Here is a 13122-nt window from a genome sequence, read left to right as displayed (position 1 = left end):
ATATGGACCCCTATGTCCATAGCAGCACAATTTACCACAGCTAAGATTTGCAAACAGCCTAAATACCCATCAGCAGATGAATGGATTAAAAAACTGTGGTACATCTACACCAGTGATGGCGAACCTATGACATGCGTGTCAGAGGTGACACGTGAACTCATTTTGGGTGACACGTATCGACAGAGACAAAAAATTGCATAATTCAAATATTTGTCTCTCGCAACGGCCAGAGTTGGGCATCACTCGAGTAATATTATTACTCACGTTACTCATGATCAATAATGCAATTCTAAAACCGGATGTAAACATGTACATCGGTGTTGCGTAGCAAAGATACATAGTGAAAACATCCAAAATACATTGTTCCAATATTGACATTAATATAAAAAGGTTAAGAATTGCACTATAAAGAGATTAATCTTTACTCATGACATTTTATTTTTACTCGAGTGACAGAATGCCCAATTCTGGAAACAGCCTCATTATTGTCAACATGTGCCTCGGGTAAGCTTCCTGTGCGTTTGGGTGCATTCGGCAAACGGATGCACTTGATCGCCATGTTTGTTAGGAGACAGGAGTGGGAGGGTTAGAAGAAAAAGATATACAGTGCAACAGTGCTCGACGAGACATTCTGCGTGTTGGATAATTGATTACAGCACCATATATTTGTTGGTTATACATACTATCTTTGAATTGTTTTGCACCAAGAGTCAGTGCAACAACACTGCAAAATGTTAATAGGTAAGAAACCTATCAACCTTTTATAAAAACGCCGTGATTTATATTTATTTATTTTTGCAGCGTTGTGATGGAGAATCAAAAAAATAAAAAAGCATGATTGAATGATAAAGGAAGTGGAAGTAGCAGTAGCCGACCCTTTCAAGACATATGGACCGAGATGTATGGGATTGTCGACAGAAACAACAGATCATTGTGCATACTGTGTAATGAAACTGTAGTAAGCAGAACGTGGAATGTAAAGAGACATTTTGAAACTAATCATTGTCAGCTCTTGAAAAAAAGTATCGATGAAAGGAAGGAATACATTTCTAGGCAGCTACACCTCTATAAAATTCAATCAAATTCCATCATTAAATTTGTAAGATGCTCTACAAATTTAACATCAGCAAGTTACTGTATTGCACACTCCATAGCTCAGCATGGAAAAGCCCTCAGTGACAGAGAATTTATTAAGAAAACATTTCTAAGATGTGCACCAGCTCTATTTCACGATATGAAAAATAAAGATGATTATTATTAAAAGAATTTCTGAGTTACCACTCAGTAGAAATACTATCAAAGACAGAATAATAGATCTTAACAAAGACGTACAACATCAATTAAAAAAAGACTTAAGTAGTTGTAAATATTTTTCGATTTCTCTTGATGAAACTACTGATGTCACAGCAAATGCTCGGTTGGCCATTATTGCTAGATATTCTGATGGTCTCACAATGAGAGAAGAGTTGATAAAGTTAGAATCAGTGCCAATAAGTACATCAGGAAGCGAAATATGTAAGGTTGTTATAAAAACATTCAGTGACCTAAACATTGATATCTCTAAAATTGTGTCAGTCATGACAGATGGGGCACGAAATATGGTGGGAAAAAATGTGGGATTCCTGAAATTGTTTATGGAAGCTATTAGACATCCACTTGTACCTTTTCATTGCATTATCCATCAGGAGGTGTTGTGTGCCAAATCGGGATTCTCAGAATTGAATTATTTAATGTCAGTTGTAACAAAAATTGTGAATTTTATAGCTTCTTGACCCCTTCACAAGCGAGAATTTTCTGCACTTTTACAGGAAGTTGATTCAACCTACAGTGGACTACTGATGTTCAATAATGTGAGATGGCTGAGTCGAGGTAAAGTACTTGAGCGATTTGTGGAGTGCTTTGAAGAAATTACGGTATTTATTGAGAATAAGGATCTGGCAAACTTTCCTCAGATCAATGATCATAAGTGGGTCAGCAATTCGATGTTTTTTACAGATCTCTTGTTCATATGAATGAACTGAACTTAAAAGGTTTTGGCAAAAGTATTGACGTTATGTTTGGATACATCAAATCTTTTGAAAGTAAACTTAAAATTTTCAAGCGAGATATTGAAACTAAAACTTATAAGTATTTTCCTCGGATAAAAAAGTATTTCGAGAAGGCCACTACAACGAGTGTAATGGAGTCCATACTTATGTACCAGAATATAGTAAACTCGTTATTTGAACAGTTCAGCGAAAGATTCGACCAATTTAGAAGCCTAGAACAGACCATTAAAATAATTAAGTATCCGGATGTAGTTGTTTACAGTACTTTGGAATTAAAGGATTTCCAATGGATGCAAATTGACAATTTAGAGATGCAACTTGCAGATTTTCAAGGTAGCATTTGGACTCATGTGTTTGTCGACTTAAGGTCAAAACTTGAAAATCTGGAACGAAATTGTTTGAATAATGAAGAAGAGTGCAACTACAAACAAGAAATTTTGAGTGCTTGGAACAGAGTACCTGACACTTTTAGCGACATAAAAAATCTAACAATTTTTCATCAACATATTTTTGTGAGACTTTGTTCTCAGCATTAAATAAAAATTAAAATGAACAAAAGAAACTGGCTAACAGATGAAGTTAGTGGCGCTTGCTTGGCCTTGAAGTGCACCAAGTATGAACCTGCAATCGAAGAATTAGCAGACAAACTTCAGCACCAAAAAAATCACTAATTTCTAGTTTTCGTACCATTTGATTATCATTGTTTTTATTATTTTGTCCTAAATGTACATTGTTTTTGTTCATTTTATACATATTTTTTGGTTGATTTTTCTTTGTTAAATGGCATTTAAATATATAAAATAAGTATCAAAAATATAAATCATTTTTTTACTATGGTTGCAAATATCAAAAAAAAATTATGAATATTTCTATATGTGACACGGCACCAGAGTTAAGTTAGGGTTTTTCAAAATTTTGACACGCCGAGCTCAAAAGCTTCGCCATCACTGATCTACACAATGGAATACAACGCTGCAGTAAAAAAGAAGGAATTCTTACCATTTGCAATAGCATAGATGGAACTGGAGAGCATTATGCTAAGTGAAATCAGCCAATCAGAGAAAGATAAATATCATATGATCTCACTCATTTGTGGAATATAATGAACATCATAAACTGATGAATAAAAACAGATCCAGAGACAGAGAAGCATCGATCAGACCATCAAACCTCAGAGGGAAGGTAGGGGCGGGTGGGGGTAGGAGGAGAGATCAACCAAAGGACTTGTATGCATGCATATAAGCCTAACCAATGGACACAGACACGAGGGTGGTGAGGGCATACGTGGGGTGTGGGGGGAGGGCAATGGAGGGATAAGGACACATATGTAATACCTTAATAAAGAAAAAAAAGAAAAAAGAGCCAAGAAGACATACATCTGCCCTTAAACAAAGGAACTTCAGCGACAACCCACTTGGGGCCACTCCCTGCTATAGGGAGTCTATCTCTCAATAAACTGCTTCCACTTACCTTCTTTGTCCGTGAACTCATTCTTTGATTCTGCAAGACAACGAGCCTGGATCTGACCACAGCACTTTCACTTGATCTTTTAAGCAGTTCATTTTATATAATGTGAACTAACTGGAGTTTTGTAGTCTTCACGTAAAATTCAATAAATTATCCGAAAGACCCATTTTTTATTTTTGTTTCTCCCCCAACTCCCAAGGATAGTTTATCAGGACAAATAACTAGGTTTCCACCTTAGTCCCTCTTTTGACCCCATGTTTTTTAGAGTTACATTTGTTTCTCAAGTTACAAGAATGGTTGACACAACATAAAATTCTTAATGACTTTATAAAAACAAATTCTGTGATATTAGATCGGGTAAAAATAAAAACATGAATTATTGCGCTTGAACATTACTTAACAGTGAATTTGAGAATCTGAACCTTCACTTGCAAGATCTCCAGGGAGAGATACATAATAAATGGAATTATAGGAAATTAGCTTTTCAAAGGGACATATTTTTGTACTTGTTTTGCTCCAATTTCTGCTACATATATTGCTCCAGTCTTTCCACTGACGTCTAAGAGATGAGGTAAAACTTGATCTGCTAGTTGGATTGAGCTTATCACAGAACAGTAGCCAATGCTTCCCACTGGGGGTGCTGCCACAAATAAGAGCCTGCTAAGATTCAGCTGGGCTACAATCAAATATTTCCCATCAGGAGTAAATCTAAAGAGAACACATTTGACATAACAAATTAATGTAAAATTATCATAAATGTTTATTTTCTCAACATTTTTATCCCCACCAGTGCTAAACAGCAGGTACCTACTTGCTGAAGGCTTTTATTTTCCCCAAATAATTTTATTAGCTCTCTGGTTGATAAATTATTTGTAGCACATTTTCTAGATTCATATGCTGGATTAGTTTTTACTTGCTCCCAATATTTTTTTTAATGTAACACACACACAAACATATACACAACAACAACAAAAAGAGCAAAAAGCACAATATTTCACATATGAATATATATAACAAACTGCTTACTAAATTGATTAATTTGTTCACTTATTTTATAACTATTGAGTTCCTAGTGTGCCTGCAGTATTCTAGGTGCCAAGAATATGGCTGTGAGCAATAAACCCAAATCTCTACTCTCTTGACTTTTATTCTAGTGGGAGAATAAACAAAGAAACAAATAGAGCTAAAACAGAATGACAAGTAATTAAAGAGGCCATGATAAAACTTTAAGAAGGGTCAAGGGATACAGAGTGATCAGGAAAAGGGGTGTATTTTATTAAGGGTTTAAGAGCAGGGACCAGTGGCACAGGAGAATCACTGAAAACAAGAATCAGAAGGACTCACAGAGAAGGCCAGATTGAGTGTTAAAGGGTTCTTTAAAAGAGAATTTTAAATTGACCTAATTCTATTAATGTGAGAAGAAGAGGTTTGTGAAGGTAGACATAGCCAAAGATTAGCTTAAATTAATTTTAAAAAATAACATTATCATAGTTCTACACAAAATGAAATAAAGAATCTATGTTAGGCTACAGAATCAACATTTTCACTTTCAATCTGTTTAAAAATTGACCAAATGCATCTCAAGGAAAATCTCTAGAAGAGGTCCAGCATATATTTGGGTCACACAGTGCACTGGGAATATAACTACCTGGAATTTAAAATATGATTATATGTTTTCTGTATACTGGTTTCCCCCCCGCCTTTTCCCTGCTTAAAATTAACAATAAATATTTTAAACTTTCAGCCAGCTTTTCAGAGAACCTAACATAAAGCAAATAAAATAAGCATTTTCAAATAAAAGAGAACAATTACCTGACTGAAGAAGGTCCCTCTTCTGTGAAACAATTATTCCATGCTCCTAACCACACTCCAGTGTCTTTATCAAATACTTGAATTCTTTTATTTCCTCGGTCAGCAACCCATACCTGAGAAACCAAAAAAAGAGGAAAATTTTTGCTGGAAAAGATCTATATCATAATGAAAAGAAATATAAAAGGGGAGAGGAGAGAATGAATGTTTACTTTTATTAATTGCACATACATTATTTAATTCAGTACTTAGAGGTCCCCAAATAAGGTTATTAACACATTTCATAGCGCTCAGGAGTTTTCTCATGTTTCGTGCCATCTGTTAAGGACCGCTCACAAGTGTTCTCGTTTTTCACGCCCATGGAAAAAGGAGCGAATCTAGATACTTACGTAAATTTTGTTTGGTCCCTCGTCATAGAGGAAAATGCTTTACGCAGTACCATATGTTAAAAAAGTACTAGGAACTTTAATTGTTTAATTGTTTTTGTAAATAAAAATGTTATAATTATTGAAAAACAACACCTAAAGTGCATTATGATGATTTAAATAACGTGCAGTTTGCCCAAAAACGTGCGGTCCCTGGCGTATGTCTTAGAGACTTCTATGCGGTATGCAATGTGTTAAAAACCCCATTTCAGATAGGAAATTAAAGTTCAGAAAGGTTAAATATCATGAAGTGATCTTACATAAGTGGGAGAACCACTTATGGCCATCTATCTTAAACCAAAGCCTATAATGCTGTGTCTGCTATACTAAACATTTGAATAACTAAAAAACTAGTGTACTTCAATATAATGCAGATGATTTGAAGATACTGAAGCAACAGCATTCATTTATTACTCTAATATTCACTGTCACTGAGTACTGCCAACTTGTTGGTTCCTGGGCCAGGTAATAAAAAAAAGAAAGGAAAGTATTTTTGCTCCTCGGGAGCTCAGCCTACAGGAAGGCCAGATATTCATTCATACTGCACTATCATTAAACCTTTACCTGCTATTTACCAAGTTATGTCCAAAATGCTGAACCATTTAAAGAGGAAGCTTGTGAGATTTTAATTACAAACAAAGAATGAAAGTAGGCTAACAATAGGTTTAATTTAGATTTTAGACTGTAATATGTTATTAAAGAAACTTCTGTTATACAACAAGAAGGTACATTCTAGTATTCTACATGATGTATGCAACCCACGGCATATGTACAGTGAAACCATTTTTAATAACACTTGGCTAGGGTTGTAGAGCTATAAAGAATGGCCTGGAAGGGTGCTCCAACCCAACTGACCTCTACCTCTCCACTTCAGGATCTTCAGATTTCTAGCGTTTGTGGATTCAGGGACTATTTTTTCAGGGTAACCTTGATTATATCTTTATCAATGTGTATTAAGTTTTGGTAGCCACTGAATTAATCTCCAATCAGAAACAAAGAATCATTGCATCACTTGAGAAAGGTTGTTGATCCCTAAATAAGGTAACTGATTTGGGGATTACAGTCTTAGGTTAATGACCAAGGAGGAAATATAGTTTAGTCTCTAGGATTGGGATCAAATATGCAGAAATAACTCTTTCATTCTCCAAGTCCTCTCAAAAAAACATTTCTCCTCATGGTGAATTTACCTGGGCTTTTGTCTTGCATGCTCAGAAATTTGATGTTGTTCTTATCCCATGAGGACAAGTTAGTTCCAACTTTCTAGTTCCCAAATAACATATCAAGTTCACATATTCAATTATCTTCCTATCTATGATAGAAAATACTTGAAAATTTTTATGATCAAAACATTCTTACTTTGTTAAATAGGAAACCAAATCATAATCCAGAAGGCTGCTTACTGAGCAAAGAATAAGTGGAAATGGATTAAATTTCTAATGGCATGAAGCAAAGATAGTCTGATGCATCCATTGTGCACCAAGACATTTAGTCATTTAAGAAATAGGCATAAGATGACTACTACCTACTAGGCACTAAGATATAAAACAAAAGACATTCATATGTACCCTCATACAGCCTACATTCTATTAGGAGAGACAATTAAATCATTCTATTATAGTTACTATAATGGGGAAGTACCGTCTACTACAGGAAACCAGAAAAAGAAACTAATGATAACAATTTGGGTTAGGGTTTGGTTATAGAAAGGTAACCCCAAGAATTAATATGCATGTTTAAAGGTGTGCAAAAGCAAAAGCGTGATAGTTGTTAGGGGTGAAAAAAAGGAAACAAATTACAATTTGCTGGTTAAAGCTCTCTGTTCCCTAGACAGAGTACAGCTAATAAAAATAAAAGTTTGAAAAAATAAAATAAAATAAAAGTTTGGCCAGATGGCTCTCTTTTCAAGCTTCCAAGATTAACCTCTTCTATCTGTCTTCTGACCAATACATTCTAGGAGTAACTTTAATTCTAGAATTAAAAATATATTTAAATACTCATAGTAGTTTTCCTAGCAGGAGAGCAACTTTTTTTTTTTTTTTTTAAATCTGGTAACATTCCTTATATTCTGTTACATTATGTGTTCCTTTTACCCTTTAAGTGAATAGAAAATCTATTTTGCTCATTTCTAAATATTTGGAAACTACTTTCATTATAGGACTCAAATACTTATAAGAGAATGTTTGGTATACCCAGTCTCAGAAGTATTGTCAAGACATACTAGGATAAATACATCCATATCCACATCCATAATATATATGCATATCCAGATGTCCAGACATGAACAGGTGCATTAAGATCCATATGTACACTTAGACACACACAAACACCCTCAGACACACAGTTCCAGATACAATGACACTGTATTTTTACCCGGCCAGATGAATCAACTGTAACACTGTGAGGTATGTTGAACTTAGCAGGCCCTGTCCCATTTTCTCCATGCAACCAAAGCATCATGAAATCTATAAATGATAAACATATATGGTCAGGGCAACATATCATAGAGAATATCTTACGCATTTGCATGTTATATTTTATGTCATAGGATGCAGACAAACTTTTCAATTATAACCCTACTAGAGGCCCAGTGCATGAAATTCGTGCACGGGAGGGAATGTCCCTCAGCCCGGCCTGGACCCTCTCCAATCCGGGACCCCTCGGGGGATGTCCCGACTGCCCTCTCACAATCTGGGACTGCTGGCTCCTAACCACTCGCCTGCCTGCCTGCTTCATTGCCCCTAACTGCCCTCCCCTGCTGGCCTGGCCACCCCCTAAATGCCCCCCTGCCAGCCTGGTCGCCTCCTAACTGCCCCCCTTCTGGCCTGGTCCCCCCCTAACTGCTCTCCTACCAGCCTGACCACCCCTAACCGCTTCTGCCCCCACTGCCATGGCTTTGTCCGGAAGGCTGTCTGGTCTAATTAGCATATTACCCTTTTATTAGTATAGATTCCTTCCTTTCTGTTTATGTACCCACTAGAGGCCTGTGCACGAGATTTGTGCTTTGGGGGGGGGGGGGTGGATGTCCTTCAGCCTGGCCTGTGCCCTCTCGCAGTCCAGGACCCCTCGGGGGATGTCTGACTGCTGATAGGGCCTAAGCTGGCAGTCAGACATCCCTCTCGCAGTCCGGGACTCCTCGCTCCTTACCATCTGCGGCAGCAGACTTGGGAGAGGCTCCTGCCACAGCTCCTGCACTCGCCAGCTGTGAGCCCAGCTTGTGGCTGAGCGCATTCCCCCTGTGGGAGTACACTGACTACCAGGGGGCAGCTCCTGCATTGAGCATCTGCCCCCTGGTGGTCAGTGTGTATCATAGCGACCGGTCGTTCTGCCATCCAGTTGATTTCCATATTATGCTTTAATTATGTAGGATTTGCCTAATTCTTATGCTTTACAAAAAAAAAAATCTGTTTCAAGCAATTAATTTATTTCTTTAATGGTTATCTACATGTGAATTTTTCATCACTCAGAAACATTTAGGGTTCATGTCAACCTCTTCCTTAAACTGGTTCTGCTTGCCAACTAACCTGTTCTTTGGTTTTACCATTCTTCTGAGCTCAAATATTCACAGGTTTCTATAGTCTATCTCATTTACTACCCAGTAGTCTGTTACATTGTGGCCCCCTGAAAAGATATGATCAAGTCCCAACCTCCAGTACTTATGAATGGGACCTTACTGGAAACAGGGTCTTGGCAGAAATAGTTAAGTTAGGAATTTTGAGACAAGATGATCCTGGATTTAGGGTGCATCTTAAATCCAATGAGAGGAGAGGGAGACTTGAGATACAGACACACACAGTGAAGAAGGCCATGTAAAGACAGATGCAGAGACTGAGTGATGCTGTCACAAGTCAAAAAAGTGTTTGGAACCACCAGAAGCTGGAAGAGGCAAGGAAGGATTCTCCTCTGGTGCCTTTAAAGGGAGAATGACCCGCCCTAAAGATTTCAAACTCTGGATTCCCAAACCACGAGCAAGTAAATTTCTGTTTAAGCCATCCAATTTTAGTGATTTATTGCAGCACCCACAAGAAGCTAATGCACCCATATTCAATCCATCTCCGAAATTTGTTTCTTTCTTTCATAGAAATTTTCAGATTCTTACTTTAGCTCCACCTCACCTTCCTTCAACTATCACCAACCAAATTCAGTTACTAGGTGATAAATTAACTACATAGCTTCCACATGACAGAACTTACCACAAATATATCCTGATGTAGTATTGTATCCTATAAAAACTTTGCTTCTATAGCATCACTTTTCTACTAAAAAACAGCAGTGGGTCTTTTTCTTCTAAAATTTTATTTATTGAATTAGAGAGAGAATGGGAGAAAGAGAGAGGAACAGGGGGAGAGAAACATCCATTTGTAGTTCCACTTATTTATGTGTTCATTGGTTGCTTCTTATATGTACCCTGCCAGGGATCGAATCCTCAACCTTGGGGTATCGAGCTGACAGTTTAACCAACTGAGCTACCCAGCCAGGGCCACAAAGACTCTTTACAGGCAAATCAAGGCTTCAAATCCTTAGAGGAGAGACTGTTCCATGACATGACCACTGCCAGATCATGAGCTAGATTTGGCCCAGATTGTTTCTCATAAATCCCCTCAGAGACTGTCTGATCTACCCCTCTCCTATGCTCAAAGGCATGCTGGTTCCTGGAACAGGCGGTTGCTCTGACCATGGCAAGCTTGCAAGGCCTTTTCCTCTTGGTAACCCTATTCATTCTGGCCTTTTCTATATAACTAGAGGCCTGTTGCACAAAGAGATTTGTGCAATAGGCCTTCCTTTCCCCTTGCTGCTGGCACCGGTTTGCCTCCGGCACCAGGGGCCCAGGCCTTCGCTCTGGCCGGAGCCGGCCCTGGAGCCATGAGGCTTCGCTGCTCTGCTGGCCCAGGAAACGTCAGGCCTCGCTGCTCCGCCGGCCCCGGAAACGTCAGGCCTCGTTGCTCCACCGGCCCTGGAGCCGTGAGGCCTCGCTGCTCCCCTGGCCCCGGGGCTGTGAGGCCTTGCTCCACTGCTTGGAGCCTACGTATGCAAATTAACTGCCATCTTTGTTGGCGGTTAATTTGCATATTGCGCTGATTAGCCGATGGGAGGCGTAGCAAAGGTATGGTCAATTACCATGTTTGTCTATTATTAGATAGGATTCTTTAGCAGCTACCATGCAGCTTGAAGGATATGCATATCTTCTTGCTGCCTCCCTGGGATGTGCCTCCTATGAAAGTTCCCTCAGTAAACTCTAGCTATAATGCTGGGATGTCAGCTGCTTTTTTGTGTGTTTTTGGCCCTAGTTAAATTTTCCCAACATAAGCTCTCAAAGATATCCAAAAATCTTATTTTCAACTCTTTATAAAATGCATCTTAAAGATCCTTTCCTAAAGAAGATCTACTATCATCACCTGAAGACTTTGTGTAACAAAGGCTTGTGAATGGTCCTCCTATCCTGCTCTTATCCTCCTATTGAACCCAGTTTAGTGCAAGAACTATTTCCTTCTTGAATTCTTATCCTAATTCTCTAGTCAATATAATTTCTCCTCTTAATCTTTTTTTTATAATTTTATTAATATGATTAACAATCAATACCACACAGTAACATTTAACTGTTTTCTTTTTAATGAACCTGCACCTAACATACTACTGAGGATGCAGAGCAGGGAATTCAATAAAACACTTGCTGATTGCCTAGGCCAGTGTGGCTTGATGTTTAGAATGTCAGCTACCTCACTGAAGGGTCGTGGGTGGATTCCCAGTCAAAGGCACATACCTGAATAGCAGGTTCATTCACGGCCCTGGCAAGGGTGCGTGCTGGAGGCAACCAATCAATGTGTCTCACATCGATGTTTTTCTTTCTTTCTTCCTTCCTTCCTTCCTTCCTTCCTTCCTTCCTTCCTTCCTTCCTTCCTTCCCTCCCTCCCTCCCTCCTCCCTTTCCCTTCCCTTTCCTTTCTTTCTTCCCTTTCCTTCCTTCCTTCCTTCCTTCCTTCCTTCCTTCCTTCCTTCCTTCCTTCCTTTCCTTCCTTCCTTCCTTCCTTCCTTCCTTCCTTCCTTCCTTCCTTCCTTCCTCTCTCTCTCTCTCTCTCTCTCTCCCTCCCTCTCTCTCTCTCTTTCTTCTTTCTTTCTCTCTCTCCCCCCCCCCCCCCCCCACTCTATCTAAAAGCAATGAAAAAATATCCTCGGGTGAGGATTAAAAACACACACACACAAAAACACTTGCTGATCAATCAAGTTGCAAGATAGATCTGGAATGCCAGGTTTCTGGACTCTCAATCCTTAAGTGGATAGAATAACCATTTATTTCTTCAGCCCACTATAAGGTCTCATACTGCCTCCAGTTCATTTCAAAGGAAACATCTAGCTTTTGGTGAAGAATAAGCAAATCTATTATCAGAATCATTCATTATTGGCCATCCCACACATCTGTTCTGATTTTTTCCTGGTAATATATTTGAGCCCTTTACAGATTCATATTCAATAGTTACAACATTATATCAAGTATTAAACAAATTAAATCCAACTTGTTAAATAATGTTTTTATATAATACCATTAAAATTAAGCCATGTACCTTGGGACAACTTGATCAATCTGTTATTCAATCCTCCATCTCCATCCACAATGTAAATATCTCCTGTGTCCTCTACATATAATTCTGCAGGGTTATCAAACTGCAGGGGATTCAAACCAGTGCCTTTTTTGCCTGGGGTACCCAAGACTTGAACAAGATCACCAAGGGAATTATATTTTTTAATAGTATGACCAAAGGATCCTATAAAAACAGGAATGCAAATAAAGATATTTCATAAATACAACCACTTTACAAACATGTTTATCAAGTACAGTTGACCTTTGAACAATGAAGCAGGGGAAGGTATGTTAGAGGCACCGACCCCTGAACAGCTGAAAATCACATATAACTTTTAACACCCCAATAACTTTAACTACTGCCGAAACCGGTTTGGCTCAGTGGATAGAGCGTCGGCCTGCGGACTGAAAGGTCCCAGGTTCGATTCCGGTCAAGGGCATGTACCTGGGTTGCAGGCACATCCCCAGTGGGAGATGTGCAGGAGGCAGCTGATCGATGTTTCTCTCTCATCGATGTTTCTAACTATCTCTCTCCCTTCCTCTCTGTAAAAAATCAATAAAATATATTAAAAAAAAAAAAATCCTCGGATGAGGATTAACAACAATTAAAAAAAAAACTTTTACTACTAATAGCCCACTGCTGACTAGAAGTTACTGAAAGCTTAGACCAGCCGTGGGCAAACTACGGCCTGCGGGCCGGATCCGGCCCGTTTGAAATGAATAAAACTTAAAAAAAAAAGACTGTACCCTTTTATGTAATGATGTTTACTTTGAATTTATATTAGTTCACACAAACACTC

General features: G+C 38.4%; 2 protein-coding genes across 4 annotated transcripts in view; one reads left to right on the top strand and one right to left on the bottom strand.

Moving 5' to 3' along the window:
- PROSER1 (proline and serine rich 1) overlaps positions 1-13122 on the top strand; it is a 157559-nt gene that overhangs the window by 52737 nt on the left and 91700 nt on the right. The gene's annotated exons all lie outside the window — the stretch shown is intronic.
- Positions 3824-13122, bottom strand: part of NHLRC3 (NHL repeat containing 3) — a 31890-nt gene continuing 22591 nt past the window's right edge. For 2 of the 3 annotated variants that reach the window (XM_070409242.1, XM_070409243.1), the window contains 4 exons: positions 12306-12506; positions 8120-8211; positions 5328-5440; positions 3824-4223 (listed from right to left, as the gene is read on the bottom strand). In XM_070409242.1, the coding sequence (XP_070265343.1) occupies positions 3992-4223; positions 5328-5440; positions 8120-8211; positions 12306-12506 (638 nt within the window). In that variant the 3' untranslated portion in view covers positions 3824-3991. The remainder of the gene's footprint in view (positions 4224-5327; positions 5441-8119; positions 8212-12305; positions 12507-13122) is intronic. The other variant, XM_070409244.1, reaches the window with a different exon arrangement.

Source organism: Myotis yumanensis, unplaced genomic scaffold (assembly GCF_028538775.1).
Source record: "Myotis yumanensis isolate MYYU_CA2020_CCGP unplaced genomic scaffold, mMyoYum1.0.hap1 SCAF_3, whole genome shotgun sequence".
NCBI classification, from domain to species: Eukaryota; Metazoa; Chordata; class Mammalia; order Chiroptera; family Vespertilionidae; genus Myotis; species Myotis yumanensis.
The sequence above is the reverse complement of the archived record's forward strand: the minus strand, read 5'-3'. Positions and strand labels throughout refer to the sequence as shown.